Source organism: Ochotona princeps, chromosome 20 (genome assembly GCF_030435755.1).
Source record: "Ochotona princeps isolate mOchPri1 chromosome 20, mOchPri1.hap1, whole genome shotgun sequence".
NCBI lineage: Eukaryota > Metazoa > Chordata > Mammalia > Lagomorpha > Ochotonidae > Ochotona > Ochotona princeps.
In genome coordinates this window covers 25947268-25973705 of record NC_080851.1, presented here as the reverse complement: position 1 = coordinate 25973705, position 26438 = coordinate 25947268, and the positions used below count along the sequence as shown (strand labels likewise).

The 26438-nt window shown below is 43.6% G+C and overlaps 1 protein-coding gene across 3 annotated transcripts in view; it reads left to right on the top strand.

The window, feature by feature from the left end:
* The window catches only part of CREB5 (cAMP responsive element binding protein 5), a 392014-nt gene that overhangs the window by 292508 nt on the left and 73068 nt on the right, over nucleotides 1–26438 (top strand). For 2 of the 3 annotated variants that reach the window (XM_004582410.2, XM_004582411.3), the window contains 2 exons: nucleotides 7886–8012; nucleotides 13428–13538. In XM_004582410.2, the coding sequence (XP_004582467.2) occupies nucleotides 7886–8012; nucleotides 13428–13538 (238 nt within the window). The remainder of the gene's footprint in view (nucleotides 1–7885; nucleotides 8013–13427; nucleotides 13539–26438) is intronic. The other variant, XM_058677950.1, reaches the window with a different exon arrangement.

The following is a 26438-nucleotide window of genomic DNA, read 5'->3' as shown; positions in this document are numbered from 1 at the left end:
AAGGTGCTGCTTGGAACGCCTGCATTCCATACCAGAATGCATCCTTGAAATCCCAGCTCTGCTTCTGACTCAACTTTCTGCTAAAGTTGCACTCTATAAGGCAGCAAATAATAGCTCAAGTAGTTGGGTTCTTGATACCCGTGTGAGAGAATCAGATTGAAAACCAAGCTCTCCCTGGCCCAGCACGATAGCATAATGGTTAAGGTCCTCGCCTGGATCCCATATGCACGCAGGTTCTAATCCCGGCAGCTCCACTTCCCATCTAGCTCCCTGCTTGTGGCCTGGGAAAGCAGCTGAGGATGTCCAGGAGCCTTGGGACCCTGCACTCTCGTGGGAGACCCAGAAAGAAATTCCTGGCTCCTGGCTTCAGATTGGTGCAGCACCGGCCATTGTGGCCACTTGGGGAGTGAATCATCGGAAGGAAGATCTTCCCCTCTGTCTCTCCTCCTCTCTGTACATCTGCCTTTCCAATAAAAATAAATAAATCTTTAAAAAAAAAAACCAAGCTCTCCTAACTGTTGCAGGCATTTGGGAAGTGAACTAGTAAGGTGTAAGATCTGTCTCACTCTTTCAAATAAAAAGAAAGAATAAGCATTTTGAAAAATTCCTGGGTAACTTTTGATCAGGAAGCTCAGATGGTAAATTCTAAGAGACTACAGTTCATACCTAACTTATCATTAAGTCTCACCTATTTGAAGTGTTTGAAGGAATTATTATGCAAATGAGCTGCATAACCAAGCTGATTTTTTCCTCTCTGAAATGGGATTTGCAGAGTCTGTCTTACACATATTAGGTGCTTAGTACTTTCATGGTGACTGAGTCCTTGACTTACTAAATAGTGATAGATGATACTGGGGAAGTACAGAGTACACTGAGAACTATCCAACGAAGGCTCCCACCTGGTTAGTAAGGCAGCCAGAGAGGAGAAGGTGAGGGTCACTCCTGTGAAGGGCCTGGAGCAGGAAGGCAAGACTTCCATGAACCTAGAAGGAAGGGCTATGGCAGGTGCCGCAGTAACCGAGGCCATGAGCTGGGAAACAGGCAGAGGCCAGGTGGTGGGCAGCCATGGAATTTTGCATCCCATGGAGATTGGTTTCCTGGTGTCCTTGCTGAACACAAAGGCCATGAACTTTGACACTGACTGCTTCACTATTGCAGGCTAGCTGAGGGCTAGGAGTAAGACCAAAGATACAGACTAAGAAACCACGTTCTCTTCCTGTAAACTCCCCTACCCGATATCTGTGCAAAAGTAAAAACTGATGGGGAACAGTTCTTGCAGGGGAATGTCTGCTCTCTCAACAGAAGCCCTTTCTTAAGTTGAAGAAAACTACAAGAGGATATCGTTTATTGAAACTGCTGGCACTTTGATACTGTTTCTAGAGTCAAATGCTTTTGTCTCATTCGTTCCAAGAGGAAATACCATCCTTGCCATCTCTGTTTAGGGGCTTGGCAATGAGACTTGGTACAGGGAGTGAACTCATTCCAAAAAAGGGCAGTAATATGATATCATTTTAAATACAAGTCAGACAGCTTTCTTTTTTCCCTAATTATTGCTTCTGTTGGATTGTTGTCATTGTTTTCAGGAAAAACAAAATACCGAGGATGGCTCTCCGGGGAACTAGTTCGGTTCCATTTGAGGAAATATTTTCAAGGGCACTTTCTGAGAAAGAATGTGAAGTCATCTTACAATTCTCTAAAGTTGTGGGTGAGAGATGTCTATTTGCCTCCATAGGATTTATGATCTAAAGTGGATGGCTTGTTAAAGGAATCACTTAAATACGTAAGACCAACACGTGTCCGATTGTAGCTCTATGTTAAAGCAAAGGAACTGGTGTTCTTTAATTTCCTAGGCTTAAAACACAGTTTCTTGAACAACAGGGATTAATCTGTTGCTTGAGCAGAGTTTTGCAATAATTATAAAAAGAACAACTGATTTTTATTAAGCATATTCACTGTACTTAACATGTAATTCTATTCCATGGAATAACCCTATCATTCCCTTTTTATAGTTGAAGAAACTGGGGCCCAGTGAGGTCTAGGCACTGGCCAGGAGTTACACAGCTTCCTCAGTTACCCAATTCAGCTTCTAACCTAGGAAGTCTGACTCCTGAGACCACAGTTTCCAGTCTCCAGTTTGATGCTAGAATTATTACTGCAGAAGAGAGTATATTGTCCTTCCATTTCACCTTCTACTTGATTATCCTCAAATTTGTTTCCTTTACAGAAATGTAAATTTTAAAATTCCACTTCGGAGAAGAGTGAGTCATGAGCATTCTGCCTAGGAACTGGCGCCACTTAAGATTTAAGAGTTTGTGTGTCCTTCCTTTTATTTCAGCCTCCGCATCCCAAGCAAAGGCTTAGGCCAGTTTAGGATACAATACTTCACTCAAGAACATGCCCAGCAAGCACACATTTCTTGCCCTAGGTAATCAGAAACACAGTGGGCAAAACTCACTTTTCTCCAATGTGTGTGAAATGGCATTACCTTCCAGAGAGAAGCAAGTATAGACACATGGAATGTAAAGTCCCTTTTCACCAACTTCACTTGCTTTTCAAGAACACTTTCTACTTAGGGTTTAGTTGTCTTTCAGATGTGGTCTTGATGTTGAGAATCAGGTGCTCGACTGGCTCAGTGTTCTTCCATATAGATACCTACTGTGTGTCGCATGCTAAGTTAGGCACTCAGGGTACAAAGAGCAGTGACTCCTTTCATCACAGGGCAGCTACAGGCCAGTTGGATTAAGAACATCCAGTTGGCTATGTCAAATCTAGACTCTGAATGCTAGAGCTTCAGTTGGGATTGGTTGTTAGACTGATGAAATGTGAAGTTCAAAAGTTCAACAAAGTCTAGGGCTGGGGGTTGGGTACAGTGGTTAAGATGTTGCTTGGAACTCCCAAATCCCATGTCAGATATCCCGGGTGTGAATGCTGGCTCTGCTTCCAGTGCCGGCTTTCTGCTCATGGACATCTTGAAAGGCAGCAGGTGATGGCTCAAGTACTTGGTTCCTGACATCCACAGGGACGTCCTGAATTGGGTTCCTGATTCTTGGACTCGACTTAGCCCAGTACCAGCTATTGTAGGCATTCAAGGAGTGAACCAGAGGATGGGAGAAAGTTTCTGTCAGCTAGCTTTCTTCTAGATGAATATGATTTTCTTAAAAAGATATTTTTAAGTGAGTTTGTCTTGGTGCAAAATATCTTGAGCTCACACAGTACCTTTTTCATGATACGTATTTTCCATATATTTTAAAAAATGATTTTGCACCAAAATAAACTCATACTTCTCATTCCACTTTTCTAGAAACTTTGTGGCATTTCCTGGCAGCAATGGCACCTGAATCTCCTGCTCCCTGCCCACTGTTATTCCTGTTTTCTTATTCTGGAGCTTGAAGGAAAAAATACTTGCTTAGAAGCTTTAAGAAAAAATCTGTCTTCCCCCTACCGATCCCTGTGGTGATAATTCCTATCTTCGCCACGTCATCTTTTTATGTGTGTTGTCTGCATTCTAGGCAGAGCTCGATGCGCGCACTCTTCCTTATGCTTCTCTACATTCCTGATACGTTCATGGACAAGCTGGGATGCCAGCGAACACTGGGAGACCTGTAGTAGGACAACAGTCCACAAAGACCATCTCCAGCCCTCCAAACTGACACACCAAACTTAACTCCTCTCAAGTAGTTGGTTTGTTCAAGGGCGGAAAGACCGGCAGACAGTACTGGCCATTCAGACACCTGAGACTGGCAGATGCTTTCTGGGGGGATGGAGGCATGAGGACATGAAGTCGTTTGCTGTGGTACTTATCATTCGGCAGAGGACAGTGAAAACACAGTTTGTCACCCTTGACATGTTAATTGAAAGAAAAGCTTACACAGATTTCAGCTGTAAGCAGTATGTTTATACAAGTGTAGAAAGAGGCCTAATCTGTCACATTGGAAGACTCCTAATGCTGCAGGCCTGTGTGCAGTAATTGAACAATTCAACATGAGCTCACACATCTTACCTTGTTCCATGCCTCAATAATTTTTAGTAGAAATACTTTACCTAGAGGCATCTGGTTATTAAAAAGGAGGTTCTGCGTGTTCCAAGTCTGCAGTTACTAGCTCAAGAGAGCAAGCCTGCACTGGAGAAAGACTATTGGGTCTTTGTCTGCACAACCTGACTGCTGTTTACCATCATATTTTCAGAGTCTCATTGATACGTTGTTAGGGAAGTTGTATTTGTATTTGTATTGAGGGAGAAAAATAATTTCAGAGAGATGAATTATTTCTCATGTTAGCCATACTACAGAATTCTATTTCATAAGACCAGAGAGCCATGTGATTATCAAGGGAAATATACCATGAATATATTTTAACAACAACAACAAAAAATCATGAACAGTCATTTGAGCTGTCAAGGTGTGAGGCAGGAAGCCGTATCAGGCAAGCTGAGTAGAAGCCTTGTTGGCCTTTATGACACATGGAACCATGAACAAATTTCAGTGTTTCTGGATTCAGAGTAGTGGGACCAGCCTGCCATGTTGCACTATTTCAAATTACATGAAAGCAGTAACAAATAACTTCTAAAAAAATGAAGCATTGTCTAGAATATCATCTTGGATGCAACTATAGTGTAGCAATTAAAAATTACTGTTTCAATTCTGACTTTACATACACAAAAGGAATTAGGCAATTAATTGTTTCAATGTTCTTGCCACAATGATTTGCCTAATCTGGACAAATGAGTGTTTCTTCGTCTTCACTCTATAGATAACACTCAGTCTCGTCCTTTATGACCCTTCTGATAAGTAGGTAGGTACAGATTCCACTTTCACTCACCCACTGTCCCTTTGCTTTCCCCGAAACCCCCCAACCCATGTCTGTCTGTCTTCCAAACACAAGCAAGAAGCCTAGAAAATTCCAATAGTTTGATAATTAGGGGTTGGGGAAATTACAGAATCTACTTGTAAAAGACTGACTTCAGAATTCTTCTGAATCCCAATATACAAGGATCTCAATCGTTTTCCCTAGCAAGTATCCACTGCTAACTGGTCTGATTAGTATTATTAGGAAGTTATCATTATAATCCCAAGATATCCCTGCATCCTAAAAAGCTTTTTTAACTAATGAAGGCATACTTGATATTTTAAAATCTAGGAGATCTACACATGCTATGGAAATAACCAATCTAATGAGAATGCTGAATTAAATTCCCTTGGCAGCTCTGTACAACAGGGAGTTTCCATTATTAGGGGAAGAATAAAAGCTTGTTTTGGATTTACTCACTTTTACATTTCCATTCACATAGTCATGAAGTTGTCTAATTGGTTTCTTTTTTGAAAGAACGCATCAATAAGAAGTGATCACCGAGATGATTTCTAAGATGTCAGGCAGGGGACAGAAGGTAAATGATGATCATTTTTTGGCGTTTGTGAGGATAACAATGCCAACCCACATCGTGAAAAGACATGCTTTCAGTTATCTGTCCAGTGACAGTTTTTTCTTATCCCCGTCCGCATTCAAAGTCTGTCCCCTGGTGACCAGGAAAGCAGGCATGCAGTATAAGGCTGTACATTTGTATGTCTAGACATGTGTGTGGGCATCTTTTTGCATGAATGTATAGAAAAAGAGATGATTATGCTCATATGTAGGGATCCTTTACCTGAATCTTTCAGTATGAAATTAGGGAACTCAGGTTGTTAATATTGGACTTAGAATAATTGATCTTTACCAAGCATTATATGCTTTGCTATCCAGGTGTTTTTCTTGCTATGAAACTCCCCAACAAAGCATTAAGACTAGAGGATTTCAAGCAAATTTCTGTTGACTAAGTCACAGACCCTATGATCTGGCTTGAGCTGTCTGCCTCAGCATGGGATAGATGTTAAGACCCAGGGAAGTCACTTGCATGGTAATAGCTTGGAACTGCTGAAGCTGGCAGTCTTCTGGAACTGTAAAAGCTAACAGGCCTTCCCAGGCTCTGCTGCTCCTGTTTTTAACCTATATTCCAGAAGTTCCCCGGACATGAATCAAGAAATACCCATAGTCCTTTGTCTGCTCATAAGAAAACATTTCTTTCATTGTTAAAAAGTACTTACTTTAGCCTATCTGTACATCAATTCACGCACCCCCCTTTATTCAGTTAATATTTAAGATTTATTTATTTTTATTACAAAGTCAGATATACAGAGAGGAGAGACAGAGAGGAAGATCTTCCATACAATGATTCACTCTCCAAGTGACCTCAACGGCCGGTGCTGTGCCAATCCAGAGCCAGGAGCCAGGAACTTCCAGGTCTCCCACACGGGTGCAGGCTCCCAAGGCTTTGGGCCATCCTCGACTGCTTTCCCAGGCCACAGACAGGGAGCTAGATGGGAAGTGGAGCCGCCAGGATTAGAACCGGCACCCACATGGGATCCTGGCATTTTCAAGGCGAGGACTTTAGCCGTTAGGCCACCGTGCTGGGCCCTACATTGTATAACCTTTACATTCTGCTATGAACACTTTCCTGAGCCTATCAATGCAGACTGACTTATGATGGGTCCTTCTCTGGTTTGGGTGCGAATGTAATAGTTCCAGTTCCAAATGAGTTCTCGGGCAAAGAGAGTGCCACAGTTCATCTTTCCAGGGATGCTAGCTGCGAAGTGAGGCTGCCTTCCTCCCAACTCTGTTCTCCCATCATCCCAGGAGTCTCCCCTCTGGTTCCTCCTGCAGATGGGGGTCAGGAGATGGACAGGCTGTTTTAAGCAGTACAGGAAGCTGTCGGCTGACACTGGACATCTTGGGTCTTACCGTGCAGGAGCTTTCTTTTATTTCTTCTTTTTCTTCAGGAAATCATCCAATACTCATGTTCTGGAAATATGAGTTTCTTTCATGCCATGCAGAATGAAATCCAGAATCAATCTGTTAGAGTGGGAGACTCAGAGATCCCAGGTTTTTGTTTGTTTGCTGTTGTTTGTTGTTAAGTCTTGTATTCAAATGGTTGACACGTATATAGTTCCCCAGAGCAAGAGCATCAGGAAACTCAGAGCTTCGCCAGGTCACTTGTTTGCTGTATTTAATAAACACAGATAATTCCTACATTCTCTGGGCCCCATGCTCCTTGGCTCAAGAAATCAATTTAAGATCCTAAAATTTCTTTTCTTTTGCAAATGGAAGCAAACATTACACCCTCCTTTTGAGGCATGCTTGCTCAAGTCTGCAGGTCAGTTCCAGGTCATTTTCCATCCAATGGCCAAACACCTCGAGTTTTGATGAAATCAGAGATGGGTGATGGGGTTAGGCTTTGGACTTGCCCACAGAAAAACTGGCTGCACAACTGCCCTGACCCAAGATCTGGCTGCCTTGTTTTGTGCCCTAGGTATTTATTCTGATCACAATTGTAAATGATGAAGCCAAAATGGATTTCTCTTGGGAATTCCTGAATGAGGTTTCTTCTGCAAGCTCCAAACAAGCCCAAAGTCAAGCAGGCAGGCTTCCAGGCAGAGGTGCAGGAGAGGGCGGAGTATGATTTAGATACATGTGCTCGCTTAGATCTTGGTTCTAAGGCACTGCAGAGAACTGCAACCCCAAAACAGTCTCAGGATTTCATCACAGAAGCCGTTTCCTTAAAACGGGGGTGGGGGGGGGAGCAATGGAGGTTTACAGGCTAGTTCCTACTGCACATTAGTTAGATAACAGAGGTCAGGAAATGAAATGAAATTTGATGTATTAACTAGGAAGCAGCAAAGGAAACCAGGCTTGTCTTTTATTTGTTATTATTTCCCTAATATCCTCAATTATGTGGCTCTCCCATCAGTGGGTCTGATCTGTGGCTCACGTGATGCCAGTGTCCCTGCTGGTGCTGGACACAAGCTACACGGGCTCAGGCCACCGGGAATAACGCTTGTGTTTTTCTTTGTTCCCAGGCCTGTCCCAGGCTCTCTATCTTCTCTGCTACACCTCCACAACAGACAGAGGCAACCCATGCCCGCCTCCATGCCCGGGACACTGCCCAACCCTACCATGCCTGGCTCTTCGGCCGTCTTGATGCCAGTAAGTGTTCTTGTGTTTTTTGCTGGGACTTGTTGCTCATGTTGAGGTGCCGTGCTAGAATGAGGATAGGAGCTGACTGCTGCAGAGAATGGAGAGTGAAGCTGTGAGTTAGCTGGCTGGGGGTCCCCATTGCCTCTCGCCAGGTGATGACTTTAGTGTTCTGCTTCCTTTCATGCTGTGCTGTAAGGCTCAGTCCCATCTCCCTGCTGTATCAAGGGAGGTTGTGTTACCAAGGGAATGGAATTTGTGTGGTGTGACAGTGTTTTATGCTGTCAGACTCGGCCCTTTGTTATCTGTGAGTTTGATATCTACTGTTCAGCCAATCGTGATTTGAATTGCTTTTAGATTGCAACTGTACTGAACATATGTACTCATTGGATCATTATTCCTAAACAATATGCTACTACAGCTATTTCTAGAACATCAACCAGTGTTGGGAATAAAATGGTCTAGAGATCATTTAAAATATACAAAGAGGATATGTGCAGTTTGTGTGTAAAACTTTGTAATTTTATATCAGGGACTTCATCATTCATAGATTTTTGGCAGACCCCTTGAGACCAGTGTCCCCAAAATGCTAAGGGATGACTGCTTTACAGATTTCTCAGCATGGGCTGTGTGCAAAGTGCCCTCACCTTGTTGATGAGTGGACAAGTCAAATCTCAGAATAATAATTAGTACAATAACAGGAATGTAGAAGTTGCTAGCATGTGTTCATGCATGTAGTGTTCTGTTAATCATGCTAGCAGCATTAACCAAGTACTTAGGATACACTGCTCACTTCTCAAGCACTTTTTCACATGAAAACCCTCCCACCACCAAGTTTGTTATTATCCCCATTCTTGGAGTGATGAGAGTAAGGCAAACGTCATGCTTAGCTGGCCAGCCCAGCAGCTGTTTTGCACCCAAGAATTTTGGCCCCAGAGCCTTGTTTCTTGACCACAGCATAATGTGTACATTCTCTCCTTCTTGCAACACTTTCATGAGGAAAGCATGGTTGCTATGGTACTGTACACATGATGGAACTAAAGCAGAAGGCTGAATGACTTGGCTAAGGTCACAGAGTTAGCATGTGATGGAGTCAGAATTTGAATCCTTGTCTGGATCCCTGGTCTCCACTCATAATGATTCTGTTCACTGCCTTCCTCTGAACACAATAGGTAAACCTACAGACATGGCAGAGAGAACTTCCGCCTCATCCCAGACGGTCTTGTCTCTGCCCTTTTCCCTGTCCTCTCCCCCATGTTGCTTTGGAGAAGGTGGTGGGTGTTTCATGTTCCACGGTGCATGAGTGAAGACTCGTGTTGGATCATCTCAACAGAGTAGTTCAGATCATTTCTGGTAGAGCAATTGACTCCATTGTCTAAGTATGGGCAGAGAAATGGGCTTGGTGAACTTGATTTAGAGAAATGGACATTCCTTCTCTTAATACTGGGTAGTACAGGCTGGCAGCAGTGTTTGTGACATTGAGATGACTGACTTTGCATGCAATGCTTGTCTTAGATCCTTTCTGACAAGGATAACAATACCATCCATGCAGGTTTGTCTGGAACCTACGTCATCACATGAGGACCTCCACTGCTAGTGATTTTCACCCAGAGTGTAAATTCTCTTGTCCAAAGCTTGTTTCCTTTCAGAATTGTGATGTGTCACTCAAACAGTTAGCACTGCACAGACTTTCCACTTGTCTATCCTGTGTCCTCCCAAGAAAAAAGCTGGGCTACCTGGGCCAAAAGGGACCCAGAAAAAGATGGTGGCACTTCTGCACTCCATCATCTCTCATCCTACAGCTTGAGGTCCTATGTAGGCTTCACAGTAGAAGCAAAGGTTCAAGGGCAAGGCTAGGAACCAGTGAAGACAGAACGGGGTGTTACCCTTGCAGAAGTTTCTACATCTATATCCAGCATGTGTACGGAGGCCAGGGCAAAACATGGAAGGCTAGGGCAGTGAGTCTTACCTGCGAGTGATGTGCCTGTCAGGGGCTATTGAGTACTGTCTGTAGGCAGGGCCAGTTGTCCAAGCTGCAGTTGGAGGGAGCAGTGAGCTGGCATTTAGTTAGTGAAGGCACTAGATGCTTTTAAACATCATTAAGGGATCAGGGCTGCTACTACCAACAAAGGATTGTTGGGCCCAAGATTGTAGACAGTGCTGAGGCTAGAAGTCCTAGTGTTTGTAAAATCTGAAGAGTTCAAGTGCTAGGAATCAGTCTGAGTCTTTTCTTTCTTATCCACTGACTCCTGTGCTGGGCATGGCATATGTGACCACACCTCTTCCCCCAGATTCTTACTCTTGGAATCATGATACCATGAGTAGAGAGTGGAAGTTTGTCTCTAAGTATGTCTTACTCAATGGGACATGCGTGCTGCAAGATCATACAATCCACAGGGCCTAGGTTTGAGCCCAAAGGATGGATTTGTTGGTTCATTCATTCTTCTGTTGAGGACCTGCTACGTGCTGGCAAAGCTGGAAAAAGCAGACAGGCAGTACCTGCAAAATGTTCGCTGAGTTGTGACATCTTATCTTGAAAGTCAAGTGTTTTAACAGTTTGGGAACAAGAATCCCACTTATAATTACAAAAGTTCTGTCACCTGCAGGCACCCCAGCTCCTGGTTTATCATGTCTGAAAAATAAATCCTTTCCTTGGATGTCTGACCTCCAGTAGTAAGTGTTTCTCAGGATACGTAAAACCACACCCGTCTTCTGCCTCTTAATTCTAGTCCACCCAGTAAAGTGGAGCCCACAGTGCAGACAGGGCCTTGCTAGCACAAATAGTTGTTTTCAGGAGGTTTGGTTGGCGCTCTGTAAGTCAGCAGTCATTAAGATGGCCAAAACCATTTTAAAATTCTTTATGTATTTGAAAGGTGGGAGGTCAGGGAAAAGGTTCAATTCCCAAGTGCCTCCATCAGTTGGGGCTGTGCCAGGCTGACTGCATGTCCCCCACACAGGTGGCAGGGGCCAAGTTGTTGAGCCATCACATGCTAGTTCCCAGTGTATACATTAACAGGAAGCTGGAATCTGGAGAGTGGTGACCCAAACTCAAGCACTATGATATGGAATGCATTCTTCTCAAGCAGGTTTTCACACTGAGAATTCAGTCTGCTTAAAACCAGTGTTTTGGGAGTGGTCATTGTGGCACAGTGAGTTTAGGGACATCCACATGCCATACCAGAATGAATGCTTAGAGTTCCAGTGACTATGTGGTTCTGATCCTAATGTGCACCGGGAGGCCAAGCATGATGGCCCAAGAGCTTGAATTCCTGCCATGAACTTGGGAGACCCTGCCTGAGCTACTGGCTTCTGATTTCAGCTGTACCTATTCCTGGTTATTGCAAGCATTTGGAGGTATGCCAGAGGATGGAAGATCTCTCCCTGGTCCCTCTCCTCTTCAATCTCCAACTCTTTGTGTCTCCCTGGCTTTCAAATAAATACATCTTTACAAAAAAAAAAACAGTGTTCTGTAGCTGCAGGTTAGACATGGTCATAGATGGTAACTTTTCCAGGAAGTAGGAATTGTTATTGGTCTGGCTACAGAAGCTCCAAGGAGTCTATGCTTACTTCTTGGTAGGCTGAGCAGCTTATATAGCTCTTGGATGTGATTTCCACTTCTGGAAGCTCAGCCTTTGCAAAACCTAAAGCAAAAGCTCATCTGGGCTTTGATCTGCCTCTTGAGGGTTGCCAGTTAGAATAGGGATGAAGTTCTGTTCTAACTTTCCTAATCTCACAGCCTCTGTTACAAGGGCAACACATCTTTTGAAAGCATTGCAACCTTTAGAATTCTCTACAACTTACTAGTTAGACCACGGAGTGTACTTAATGTCACTGAAGCTAATGTACTCAGCAGCACTTAAAAATAGCTGAAGTGGTAAAATTTATAATGTATTTTCTATATGTTTAAAAGGATTTTTAAATGAAAAAATATGAGTGCCTGGGATGCCCAGAAGCTTTAAAGTTTTTAATTTATTTTTATTTTTTGAAAGACGCAGAGACTTTTCACCTGCTGGGTCACTCCTCAAATGCTTGTAATAGCCAGAACTGGATCAGGCCAAAACCAGGAACCTAGAATTGCATCCTGATCTTTGATGTAGGTGGCAAAGCCCAAGTACTTGAGTCACCTACAGCTGCTTTCCCAGGCATGTTAGCAGGGAGCTGGGTCAAAAAGAGAGCAGCTGGAACTCAAACCAGTGCTGCAATAGGAGATGTCCACATCACAGATGGTGACTTAACTTGCTGTGCCACAGCACCAGCCCAAGAAGCTCTGTAACTCAGAGAAAAGTAACCAGCCCACCTTTGAACAGAAATCAGATTCCCAAAATATCAAACCTTCCTTTGCTCTTCCGTCTTTTGACAAACAAATCACATTCGTATTGAAGGCCTATTTTTTCCCCTCTAAAATTATTTTTTGTGTGATTAATTTCCAGTGCACATGCTTGAGCTCATTCTGTAAAAAGTCTTACTTTTCAGGTAGCTGAAAAACATTAGTAATCAGACACATCCTTTTAGGACTCAAATGGAAATTTTGCAGTACAAGTTTGCATCCCTAATCCAGATCTGAAACCCAAAATCGCGTGTGTGTCAGTGTGATGCCACAGGTGGAAAATTCTGTACCTGACTTCCTAGGATGGGTCAGAGTCAAAACAGAGGCCACTAAAAATGCTGCCTACAGTTCCTACACAGTGCGTCTTCAAGGTCTATGTGAAACACAAGTGAATTTCGTGTTTAGACTGGGCTTCCATCCTCAAGAAAAATTTGTGTATATGCAAGCATTCCAAAATCTGAAAAATAAAAATCAAAATCCAAAACGCATTTGGTCCCATGTATTTTGGACAAAGGGTGTTCTACTTGTTGGCCTTCTGAATAGGGCATGTTCTAGACCAGTTACCAGAATGCAGTTCTGGTGCTTGAAGGGTTACTTTTAGGCCGGCAAACTGGCAGAAGGACCATGTGGGAGCACTGGTAGATACCTGAGGCAGAGCTCTCAACTGCCTTCCTCACTTACCCACATAACATCTAGAAAGCAAAAAAGGGCTATGTTTATCCTGAGATGACCATTGGCATAGCACATGTTCTTCCAGCGCTTTCCTATGCATGCATTTTTCCTTACTGTCTTAAACATTAGCATGACTAGCGGTCGTTGGAAGTCTTGCCATAGTTTTGCTGGGAGATGATCCACCAAGAGTGCAGTTTCTTCTGGCATGAGGGATCTTTTACAATAGACACAGCTTTCAAGGAGTCTCGGAGGCACTCGCATTCATGATGTGAGGGCGCTGTTGCTGACCATTTGCCAAAGCGCAGATTTTCTAGAATGCACTTGCTCAGAAGGATGCCGAATGATCCATTTGAAAGAGAAACAGCTTTGTCTAGCACCTGGACTGCCTTTTCTCCGCCTTCTAATTCTGTTGCTTTCCTTTCTCTTAGATGGAGAGACAAATGTCAGTGAACTCCAGCATCATGGGCATGCAAGGGCCAAATCTCAGTGACCCCTGTGCGTCTCCCCAAGTCCAGCCAATGCACTCAGAAGCCAAAATGGTAAATAGCCACTGTTTCTTTTGACTTCTACTCAAATTCTAGCATGTCAGCCTAGGCAGGTAGAAGGCTCCATCTGTGCATTGGTGACTAAATCTTTTTTGGAAGGCAGTGCAAAAAGTTGGCATTCCTGGAGGGTGTTTGCGCAACATGTGAAGTAATGAGAAGAGTATAAACACCTCTTTCTGTAAGCAGTCACAGCATCAGTGCCACAGAATGCTGCGTGTGATCTTATAGCCATACCACTATGGAAGTGTGTCGCATCATAGTTGTCATGTGGTGTTCATTTCTTGCAGCTCTTAGTAAGATGTGCGATTCTAGGTGACAACCTTGGGGACCTTTAACTTGGGCTTTTTGTGTGCTGGTGCTTCATTCTGTCCAACCATGGTGATAGTTTTAGACACTTATATTCCACTGAATATTCCCCAAAGCAGTGCATGTCCATCTTCATCATATAGAGTTAACTTTTTTTTTTTGGTGATCTTTAGTGGAGTTACTGGAAGTAGGTCATATGCTTTTAAGTTAGTTAAGTTTTTACACCATAATTAGTAAGGCATCAGATAACAGCAAAAAAAAAAAAAAACCACTCTGCAAACTTTGCCATGTCTGATAATGGATGAGGATAGCTTTGCTAGACAGTTGGGATGCAACTGACAGTTCTGAAGTTTGGCCATCAATTCCTGCACTGGGGGTGAAGTCCGGCCCAGTGACTTCCTTTTCAGTGTCAACAAGAAGGGTTTTTGATGCCTGAGCTGGTCACTTTCTCTTGGAAATTTTACTCATTGGCCTGCAGCTTTTTGATCTGAGAACTCAACTGAGCTCTCAGTGTTGGCTACCTCAAGCAAATAAAATCTGTGGTCTAGAGAGTTCTCTCTGCTGGGCCACAGTTCCTGGGACGTGCCAAATGGCACCAGCATCTGCTGCAAAGCTCGTTAAATCTTTTTGGAATTGGCAAATATTTTTTCAACCCAAGCTCTGCAGAGCCAAACCAAATACTTGCTGGCAGAATAAAGTTCAGACTGGCATCTGTTTTGGAGACCAAAGCAATGCCATTTACCTTTCTTTTTAAAGGAAAATAAAAAATGAGCTGTGAATGTAGTTAAGACAACAACAAAATTAAGTTCTTCGTGTGAATGAAAAAATGTCCTGGGTTGGTGTCAGAGGCTGCCCCTTGACTGGATTGTTCTTGAATCTCCTTCTTGGCTTCAGGCTGTCCCTGTTGAGGGACCTTCCAGACAGACTTCACAGGGGTTCTAAGGTGTGATTCCCAGCCAGATTTCTCTGCCAGTTGATTTTCACTGAATCTCATGTCTCCTCTCGATTCACAAATGTCCTTCCTCTCTTCTTGCTGGCAGAAAAAGGAAGTGCTTCCAAAAGTAGTGCAAGTTTATGATTTATTGGTGCATGAGAAATAAATCACGTGTATGGCATATTAGTAGGGGCAGCAGTGACTAGAAACTAAAGGGAATGGGTCTGTCCTTACAAAAATAATATCACCCCACAAAATGTTTGTTAAGTTAAATATCCTGAGCAAACCCACTACTATGCTGATTCATGTTCTAAGTGAATAAATATTTCCAGGCCCAGAATGTCTGGGCAAATGAACTTGGTCATAGACTTGGGGTTTAGGGAATGCAGCTGTTTTCTCTATCCTAAGCCCCTACCACTATCCCTGTTATTGCTAATACATCAATCCAAAATGAAGGATAGTCATGTTGCCCACTTAAGCTGGGAAGAATAGCATTTCAATAGTAGCTTGGAAACATATTAAGCAGATTTTAATATGTCACTTAACATCTTGCTTTATTTGCTGAAGAAACCTGTGCTTGCCATCCACTAACCATGTGGTATTTTCTAACATGTTTAAGGGCTGTTCAGATGAAAAACTTCTATGAAATACAAAGTAGTGTAGAAAAAAGAAACTTCTCCAATTGTAATGTCAGCCAGAGCCTCCCCAGGTTTCTACGAACTGTGGGCTTTGTTGTTCTATGCCTAATTTTCTTCCTGTGTAAGACTGGAATGGATTCCAGATTTCAGCTAAGACTCTGGTTTCACTGTTTTCAAGGACTTTTCCAAAGGTCACACATGGGCTATGGTGATGAATGCACACGGCGGGGTGTGTTTTGAGAATTACAGGGGAGGTGTGGCGCCCACCACTGCCCCACAGCCTCACAGCCCCATTCTCCCAGGGACAGTGTGTCCGATTGATCATTTCTGACTCCCTGCTGGCCACGCACGAAAGCCCTCATCCTGAATCGCCGGTGAAACTTTGAGATCTTGCAGGTGGGCAAAAGCTTGCAGCAGAATTGCTTTAAATGCACGGATTTCTGAGGAACCCCGACTAGTGGCTTTACATTACAGTGTGTCTGTTTTGCTTGGCCCATATCTGTAATTTCTATTGTAGGAAAGAGCAAAATGGACTTTCTTAACAAGCTCTGCGATGCATGGCTCTGGGCTATCCCAAGTCAAGAAACACATGCTGATCAATGTCTCCTCCTCCAAGCAAGTTTTATTATGCTTCCAACTGATTACAGTTTAGTTGGATTCGTTCTTTTTCCAAAGAATATCTGCGCAGATGCACAGAGTGGGTTTTGCTTGAGGGTCAGAGAAGAGCCACAGTCCAGGATCTCTGTGTATGTAACAAATCAAAATAGATTTCTTCCTTCCAGAGTCCTGGAATCTGTGTGTCTTCGATGAAAATGGAATCTATTAGAAAGAAATCTACCAGTTTCTTGGAATATGTGGTGGGCATTTCAGCATTCAAAGGGAAAACAGAGCAAAGGAGAGGGAAGAGGCAGAGCAATGAGAAAAGGAAGGGAGAAGGAGACAGGGAAGTTAGGGCAAGGATGGGCCACACTGGTGATACTGACCCCCCAAGTTCTTTGACTCAGTTGTAATGGAAATTGACAAGAGAGCCAATGTGTAATCCAGATAGGTGTATTAGGAGCTTCTACCTGAACACAAGGGAAGGCATACAGTGGGAAAGAGTTCAGTCAACCAGCTTTTGAATGGGAGATGAACAGGGGTTTTCTGGGTCCACATGGGGCTGTGTCCTGTACAGGTGCAATCGCTGCTGTTGCACACAGCACATTCTGTGTGGAGCTGTTGCGTGCACCTACATTCCGGCGGGTGAAGGGTATTTCCAGTAGTGCTAGCCTAGCTAGTACACAGGCACAGGTTGGGATTGGAGGTCCTAATAGGGAAGTAGGCAAACTTTTGCCGTTAGACACTACACGGTCCTTGCTCCTGATGGGTTTGGAGCTGGAGATGGATGCATAGTCAGGTCAGGACATGGACATATGGGATCAGAAAGGGCTTAAGATTTAGCCAATCCTGTTTCTAGCTGGTGGTTGGAGACGCGTTTCCTGGCTCTATAGTGATATGTTTATGGTATGCTCAGAGTTATGTCAACCTGTGTGCGTTTCTCTTGAAATCGGACCAACTCTCTCTCTGGCTTTGGAAGAAGGTTTTGTTTGGAAGTGACTGGAATAGGTCCTGGAAGCCTAGTGATTTCCAGGGGAGGGAAAAAATAGCCCATCTCATGTCTCATTAACACTGAGGTGACTACTCCCACAGGAAACTGATTCCCATTCAGGAAAGCATGCCCAGGACTGCTTGGGGAGCATGTTGGCCATTGTATTCAGTTGGACCTTGTTTGGACAGGACAGTGAATGGGTGGGGTGTATTAACACTAGGAAGGAGTTATGTGTAGCTGGGATGTGGCTCTGTCCTCAGTCCCATGGCAGACATGCTGTCCCCTCTCTTACCTCAGAGGCAGCTGAGGCGCACAAGGTGAAAATTCTTGCCCAAGGAGCCATCTCCTTGCAAAAGCCAAAATTGTTTGTTCACAACATTGATTTCTGCGTAAAAGGAAACAGTTTCCAGATGTCAGCACCAGGGACATTACACCTGATTTGAAAAGGCTGATGTGTATTTACCCACAAACTGGAGACATGAATGGCAGTGGTAACACAGAACCCCGGTAGCCTGGAGAAGACGAATGTTGATAGTGTGACATTACCTGACCACAGAGCTGTTCTGGCTCTATGGCTTCACTGAATGGTCAACTTCACTGTTTCTTGATTTTGTCTGATTTTTCTTAATTTGCACGTGTGTCTCTCTCATCTGATGAACTGAAAGATAATCCTTTTATCACGTAAGCTCCTTGTCCCTTGGAAAGCCTTAGAAATAATTGAATTTTTAAAACAGTTCTAGTGGTCTAGTTTTATTTATTGGAAAGGCAGAGAGATAGACAGAGATGTCCGATTCACTTACTTTCCAGAAGCCCAATACAGTCTGCATGGGCCACACTGAAGTTGGGAGCCTGAAACTGAGGCTGGGTCTCCTGTTTGAGTAACAGACACTAAACAAAGACAGCCACTACCTGCCGCCTCCCAGGGTGAGAGTCAGTAGAAAGCAAGAATCCGAAGTGGAACAGCACTTCAACCCAGCTATTCTGATGTGGGACATGGCTATCCCAACTGATGTCTTCATCACTGTGCCAAACAGTAGCCAGGAGAACTGACTGAATTGAGCTGAACTGAACTGAAATAATGAGAAGCAGCTAAATTCTAGAAAAGGGAAGGGTTGACTAGAGTGGGTGGCGAGGAAAGGTGGGGCTGAGAAGGAAAGGATAAAGCTGGATAAATTCAGAAAGAGTAATCAGCACTATGATTTCTTTTAAAAACATCAGAAATAATATCCATCATATTATTTTTTTTCTTGAGAAAGCACTATGTTCTTCAGAAAATAGAGGCAAGAATTGCAAGCTATCAATCCTTAATGTTGGTCTTACAGGGTGATGGCCTGGTCATGAGTATTTTGGTCACAGATTGCCAATGCCTCCTGTATAGTTGGGTTTGCTGTTTAGTGAAAAGATGTATGCATTCATGAATGAAGTAAGACAAAGGGAACATGATAAAACCCCTTTGCAGGTGCCCCATTTTCTCCAGTGAGGACCTCAAGGCCTGCTGAAGATGGAGGTAGTCAAGCTGTCACTTAAACACCGAGCTGGGCTTTGGTTTTTCTGCCAGCATTGGCACTGTCTATCCGCTACCCTGGATACATCCTGAACAGTGATGCTCTCGGCTCCTGGGTCCTTCCTTGCAAAGGAGCAGACAAGACCTGGGGTGGTAGACTGAGCAATCCGAGTTTACATATCTACTTTGCTTTGAATGTCAACCCGGGTGTGTTTGTGTTTGCCTTTCCACGCCCTAATTATCCAGCTGGATAGCTGTTTGCCTGCTGTGCCCCTTGGCCACCCACTGTCCCGCAGATAAATCAGAGGTGCTCGATTCCACGTGGGTTTGCCTGCAAAGTTTCTGCACGTGTAGAGACAGTCTCCAGGTAACAACCCTCGGGCATGCAGGAGACACGTCACTCTGTCCTTGGCCTGTTTACTGTCATCCTCCTCCGGCTCTATCTCCTGCAAGTGCAGGGAGAAAAAGCTGTGAATGAGTAAGGCTGTCGGCTTCTGAGAAACTCCATGGCCAGGCAGGAAATGCAGTGGACTTTCAAGAAAGTGTATCCAAGTTGTGAATGGGGCCAGCAGCATGCATGCCTGTAGCAGTGATCCAAACATGAGAGAATGAACTAAGGTGACCACTTTTTACATTTCTCTTCCCTCACTGCACGGGAGGAATCGAAATTACAAAGATCCAATGGCAGTGGTAGAAACAGCACAGTCACTGACATTGTTTGATGTGTTTCATTTTAAGGACAATTTTTGTCCTGTAATTGTCGAAATTCGGCAAGCACGTAGCAGGAAGTGTGTTGAGCTTGTTGCTGTACATATTCGTTTAATCCTGACAATAGTCTGAGGAAAGCATTACTATTTTTAATCACATTTTATAAATGTGAAAACAGAGAGGTTCGGTAACTTGTGCAAGAACACACAGCTAACAAAATGCAGCTCTGAGTTTAAAAGTACCGAATTGTGATGGAACTAAAAGCAGCAGTATTTTGAGAGTTAGTAGAAGTTCCGGCCCTCTTCTGTTGGCGGAAGGTGTAGTCTTCTGCCTTTGACAGTTCTCCTCTCTCACCAAAGAAGGTTTTATTCAGGAATACACCATGATCCTTTTCTGTAAAATATAAATGATTGGAAGCTGTTGATGAGAGGCGAGCAATTATTTGTATTGCTATAGAGCCCATTAAGTTCCAACAGAATTTACATTTCCTGTGCTGGTCAGAACCCCAAATACAAGAGATTATATGTTTGATTCTATTTGTATTGAAAACAAGAATTTAGAGATTGTGGATTAGCTCTGAATCACCAAATTCCACAGTAGGAAAGGAGTTGAGACTACTTTAACAATACACTTTGAGCAACATAAGCCTAAGTTCAACTTAATAACTTGCTTCAGGTCAAGCAACTTGCTAATGAACGGGCAAAGGAGATTTAGGAACTGACTCCAGATGTCCAAGTTCCTTGAACTTTGCTGTCAGGGGTCCAGTCAGGAACAGGCGAGGAAAGCCATCTGCTGGCTGCTGTGGGAGTAACCCGCTCCGGAAATGTTTCCTACAGAGTTTGGCCCGCATGACAAACAACCGGGGTGAGAAAAAAGTCAAGTCACCTTACCTTCTGCGTCAGCTGGGAATTAAAGCTAACCTTGAGGCTGGGGAAATCTGGCCTGTGGGTTGCAAAAGGACCATGCAGCCGTTGGGTCTGGCCCTGCCAAGGTGACCACAAGCAGAACTGGATATTCACTACATCTATAGCAGGCTCATTTTTAATTTGATTGTTCTACATGGCCCAAGGATGATGTCACAAATACCCAAATGGCTGTTGGCAGGGAAAGGTCTCCCATATCCCTGGCTGAGGGGGCTCAGGTCTCCAGGATCCTTCTTGACGCTTGGTGGTCTTAACATGAGACATCCACACTGTCCTGTGTGCCAATAGCATCTGCGCACACACTGAGTGTTTCATCTCTGGGCATCTTGTAGGCATTGCCGTACCTCCTCCCAGCTTTCTTTGATCCTTTCTAGATCCTGGTCCTTGGCCATTTGGAGCCCAGTGTTGTGCTGAGCGTAGAATGGTGCCTGAGCCCCCTGCTCATGCCAACACAAAGGGATATGAAAGCATCGCTTGCCTCATCTCTTCTCCACCCTCTGCCCTCTCCACCCTCCCCACCCGCTTCCTCTGCACACCCTCAGCCATTCCGCACAGGCTTGCTGCCTTCCCAGTTTTGTCTATCTCCAACTGCCAGGATCCGCCCTGTGTAGTAACCATGGCAACAGGTGGACTCCAACCCCAACATTTGCTGGCTGTCCCTGTCATCCAGCCCAGCATACACAGCATTGCTGGGTCTTGTTTTGTGTTTAACATTCACAAGCCTGAAGTCAGATGAATCCGGGCAAGGAGATGGCACGTGGTGTGGTGCTAAACACCTCACAGACACAGTTCACAGGTGTGAGTTCCCTGCATGTTTGTGTATGTGTGCGCACACGTGTGTCCCGGTCTGCTTTGGAACATGGTTCAAGTGCGTTTGACTTGTATCAGAAAAGCCAGGAAGGGAAATGAAAAAGACAAAGACAGAAATCTCACACATCTTGTTACAGGGAAGTTCTGCTTTTCAAAGATAGATTCCAGTCTTTTTCTTGGAATGGATGAAGCTTCCCCTTTCCAAGATTTTGGCCGACACAACTAAGAACAAAAGTTTGCTTTACACTCTGGGGTGATGGCAGCTCGAACTTGATTTGGTTTTGCATGGGGAAACATGAAGGATCTGTTAGAAAATTTGTGGGGGAGGGAAGGTGGGAGGTGGACTCTTGGGGTAGGACAGAGGAAGCCAAGTTTTCTAAAGATGTGGGATTTTTATTTCTTGAAAAAGGAGAGAAAGAAAAAAAATCAAGTAAAGGAGGATTGCAATATATTTAAATCTAAAAAATAACAAACAGCACTGTTTCCACGTTGGCTTCCTTGGAAAACTATCTTTTCACCTCCTGTCAATGTGGAAGGCTAGCTGGTTAGTACCATGCCATGGTTGTATTTGCCTTAGTGTGAAGATGAATTGTTAGGGTCTCAGACTTGTTCAGTCCCACATAGTAAAGGCATATGTCATCTGTCTCATTGTGAACCCATAAGCTTTATCCTCAGATTGAGATGTGCTCAAAACAAATGAGATTCTTCTGGCCTTCAGTTCCAGAAATTGAAAGTACACGCAGAGGCAAGTCAGTCCCTGATTTCCATATAGAGGCAGGATCCCAGGAGAAGCAAGGAACATGCTTGGGTAGAATTCCCAAGTTGGCAAAGTGCTTTGCTTGCACCTTTCTCTGTCCCCCTGCCAACCTCCTTTCCTTCACTCGTCTCTGCATAGTGCCATCATTCTCGGAAGCCCTCCCAGGAGCAGGCCTTTCCCCCGGGGCTTCTGGCTTTGTCTCTCTACCTTGCTTATCCTGCTGTGTTTTCATCACGTAGAAATCCCTTTGTCTCTGCCAATGTCACTGCTACTCTTTTTCCAGACTTGGCGCAAAGGCAGCTTTCCTGGGACGTCTTCTCACCTGCCCTGGTGGACAGGAGACCCGCCTCCTGTTAGGGCAGACTCTGTTTGCATTTTGTCTGTCCATTACTCAAGAGCTTTAATGAGGCCATCCCAAGTCTCTAGTTTGACATATATACATGCTTGGTACACAGCAAATGTTAATGCAGAGAATAAAGGAAAGAAAGTTTTATAAACTCATCTTGAGGGAGTGCCATTGTGACTTTGTCATACTCTGCTGTGGCCTGCTGGCTTTGTCAAGTTCCTGGGGGCTGAGGGGGGGAACAAAATCAAACACTCAAACAACAAAACAGACTTAATTCAAATCGCTGATTGGTGAATAGTAGTAGAATTTAAGCACCCATAGTAAGTGTGTGAGAGTGATATTTGGGCAATGTTCCAAATCACTGAATGGGTACCCGGGCACTGCCAGTCACAGCCACATGCAGCCAGCTCCGCATGGAAGTCCTGCAGGAGACCTTCAGAATTGTGGGATTACATCAGCAGAATTTGAGGTAGCTTTTAAATCAAGTGCTTTGACATGTCTCTACTGTGGCCCAAGACTTAGCAACTAAAAATTATTGGTTTCCAACACAGTTTCAGCTATAATACATGATAGTAAGCTTCTGGGAATATGTTAAAATGCAGATTTTCTTTCCTCTTCATATGAGAGCGTTTTAAAAGTTCATGGAAAGCACCTACAATGAACCACTACATACCATGCTTGAGTTTCAAAACTTTTTGCATCAAAATTGTTTTAATTCAAAGTTCCACAAACTTTTATGCATACTTGTATATGTAATACAAGTACATAAAAATAAATTCATACTAAATGCTCAGTTTCTTCCTTGTTAGACTTTATATTACAGTAAGAGCATTCTCTTTTATCCTGAATTGTGCTTTTGAAAGACTTAAATATGCTAATAATTATCTTACTACTACAACATTAAAATTTAACTACTCACTTATTTCTATTTCTGGATATTGTCCTTTTCTAGAAGTAGCCCTTTGGTTATCAAAAAATAAAATGGCAAAAAACTTATCTAAAGCTATTTAGTTACTGCTTTAACTATTTCATCAGCGTAGATTCCAAGATTAGGATTGGGCCCAGCACAAAAGCCTACTGGATAAAGTCCTGGCCTTGCCTGCACCAGGAACCCACACGGGTGCCAGTTTCTTCCCTGACTGCTCTGCTTCCCATTCAGCTCCCTGGCTGTGGCCTGGGAAAGCAGTCAAGAACGACCCAAAGACCCTGCACCCACGTGGGAGACCTGGAAAAGGCTGCTGGCTCCTGGCTTCGGATCAGCTCAGCTTGGCTGTTGTGGTTGCTTGGGGGAGTGAAACAGCAGATGAAATATCTTTCTGTCTTCTGTCCCTCTCTCTGTAAATCTGCCTTTCCAAGAAAAATACATAAATCTTTAAAAAAATAAAAAAAGTCAGAATTAGCAGGTCAAAAGATAAAGATGTTGAAGATAAATGTTTATATGAAAAATTATGTGTGTGTGTGCGCGCGCGTGCATGTGTGTAGCCAAATTTCTCTCTATGTTTGTATACATCCAAATTTCTTAAATATCTTATTCCATCCAATAATACATGAGGATGTCCATCTTATAACATTTTCAGAAATATTCGGCATTGTCATTTTAAGCCAGTTGGTCATGTCTTACAGGCGATATTGAATATCTCTCGCTGTGTTTTGGCGCCTTGCTCTTCCTCTTCGATAACAGAGTACATCAGGGTGATTTTTTCTTCTTTGGAGTTAGTGCCAGAACCCAGAACACTAATGACAGAGCAGTTGGACCTCCCTCTACTACATTAAAAAAAAAATCCTGGTTAATTAACTGACTTTACTACCTTACTTTACTAATTATACTTTTGTTCTCTAAGATTAATAAATGCTTAAAAATAGGTTTCATAATTCTTGGATTGCGGGGAGAGTTGTTTGCTTCACATCCCTGTTTGGCTTGGAAGCAGTCATTTGAAGTTTGTTATTTTCTAATCTCCGTAAGCTTTCTGATTTTAATAGTTACCCAACTTGTCTGTCACCGCAGTAATGGCCTCCCTAGGCATATGAACGTAGCTCTGCCATGTTTATTTCTGTCTCACCAAGCCGTCGTTTACTTAAATGTGTACCTACTGCCTGCGTATCTTAGCTAAGCCAAAGACATGCTTTTGTCATTCACATTTGCCTGAGATGGGATTATATAGAGGCGGTCCTCACTCCATTGATGACAAAATCAACCCCCAAAAATGCCTATTACAGATTTACACTAGTTGAGCCTTGTCATCATTACTGCCTAGTTTACTGTTGCTGAATCTGTTCTCAAGCAAGAGAGTTAAGCACATAAACAGTGTGAATTCCAGGGGATGATACTAGTGGAGCGCTATTTTAGGGCTGTAAGTCCTCTATTAACCAGGCTGTGGTCCTCTTGCTAGAATCCTCGCTCCCCAAGGGGCGGGTATGAACACTTGGCATGCAGCTGGAGCAAAATTCCTGCTCTTCTGATGAGTGACTGTGAGGGATTCGCTATGTAACCGTAGCAGGCATGTCTTGAGTGCTGATCTGCCGTCACATTAGAATACGCTCTGTGTGGCGGAGGTCCTTGCGGGAGCCCAAAACACTGTGCACCTGCCAGTGTTTTCTTATGTGTCCTCCCAACCTCAGGACAAGCTAGGCATCCCTGATTAAGCAGGGAGATGAACTCACATACAGAGGACAGTGCTCAATCTCACCTGCTCAGCAAGTGACAGATCAAGCACTGGAACCCAGTTCTGGTTCTTAGGACCCTTCCAGGTTAGAACTATGCTTGTTTATCTAAACACCATAGTGGCCATATTCTGGTAGGGGTGACAGCTTCTCAGCAAGTAGTATCTTTTCTGCACAAGGTCTTTCATTATTCCAGTAGGTATTCCTAGCACTGCTGTGAATCCTCCAGGCCCATGCATGCAGCAAGCATTTCACTACACCTAGGCCAACAAGCAGAGAATGGAGCCACACTGCAGTCTTAACCCTACCTGGAGAAACGCAGACTGACTGGCATACCCCACTGGGGAGAAAATGCAGACCAAATCTGTACCCCAGTTCAGGTATAGTTTGCTATACGTCACAGATTTTGAAGGGTTTCAATAATCTATTTCTCACTTTTATTTTCTTTGAAAGGCACAGAGACATTCTCTTGCCAAATACCCAACAAGAACCAGGGCTAGACCAGGATGATGCCAGGAGAGCTCAGTTCGTGGCGAGTCCTTGAGGCTTGACCAACTGCTTCTCGGGCTATGCATTAGCAGGAGGCAGAGTCCAGACTCCAACATCACACACTCCAGTGTGCAATCCAAACATGCCAAGCAGTGTCTTCACCCCAATGGCCAAACTTCTGCGCCTGTTTGTTGATTGGCTTGGTCAGGCTGCCTTAACAAAGAATCACAGTGTGGGAGGCTATAATAGCACCAGAATGCATGGTCTAGTGGTACTTGGGACTGGAAGGCCGAGAGAGAGTTAGCAGTACAGGTGGCTCCTTCAAAGGACTGGGGAAGCAAGGATCTATTGCATCCTCTCTCCCAGCCTTCTCCCTGGCTTGCCACATGGCCTGCTCTGAGTTTCTGGGTCCTCGTCGCCCCTTCCTATCACACTGGATGCCTTTTTCTTATATCACTCATCATAATGTCACTTCTTAACCACTTCACTAATAACCCTTTCCTTTCTTTTTTTTTTAAATAATTGAAACCTTGAGTGCTAAACTGGGAGATAACCATCCATCTCTGCTACAATAATGATATGAAGAACTGTTAGCTCATAGATTGAATCTGTAGGATATTTTCATATATTTCGTGGAAGTGTTCAGCCCAGCCTCCTGTGCATTCTGAAGCTCTCTAACAAGAATCAGGAAGAAGAGGTTTGGTTTCTTTTCTTTTTTTTTTTTTTCTTTTTGAAATGCAGGAATAGAACATTAGTTAAAAACTAAAACACTGGAGTAAAATGGCCTGGTTTCAGATCCTAGCTGTGTGACATGTTTGTTTCAGCATTCTGTTACTCACTCTGCCAACTATAAAAAGGGAGTAACAGTGGGATCTGTCTTACTGTTTTGATGATGAAGTGAAGTACCATAGAGACATTATTTACCTTACAGTAATTTTTATATTTTTCTTTTTTTCCTGTTTCAAATGACGCTTCTCTTTTACTCCCAGATTTAATTCATGCTTTTTAAAACATACTCGCACAAGATACACAGCCTCAGAAGACAGACAGCTAAGACTAGGAGAGATTCAGTAACTTCTAGCTGTTCAGCATAGTTATGGTAAAAGCCAGTTCTAGAAGTCGGCTCCTTGTTTTGCTGAACACACTTAGGTGTGTATTTAATACTGTGCCTTTAATGGGATGTGGCCATAAAAACCCAGAGAAGTTGTACAGTTGCTACTTTGAATTTGC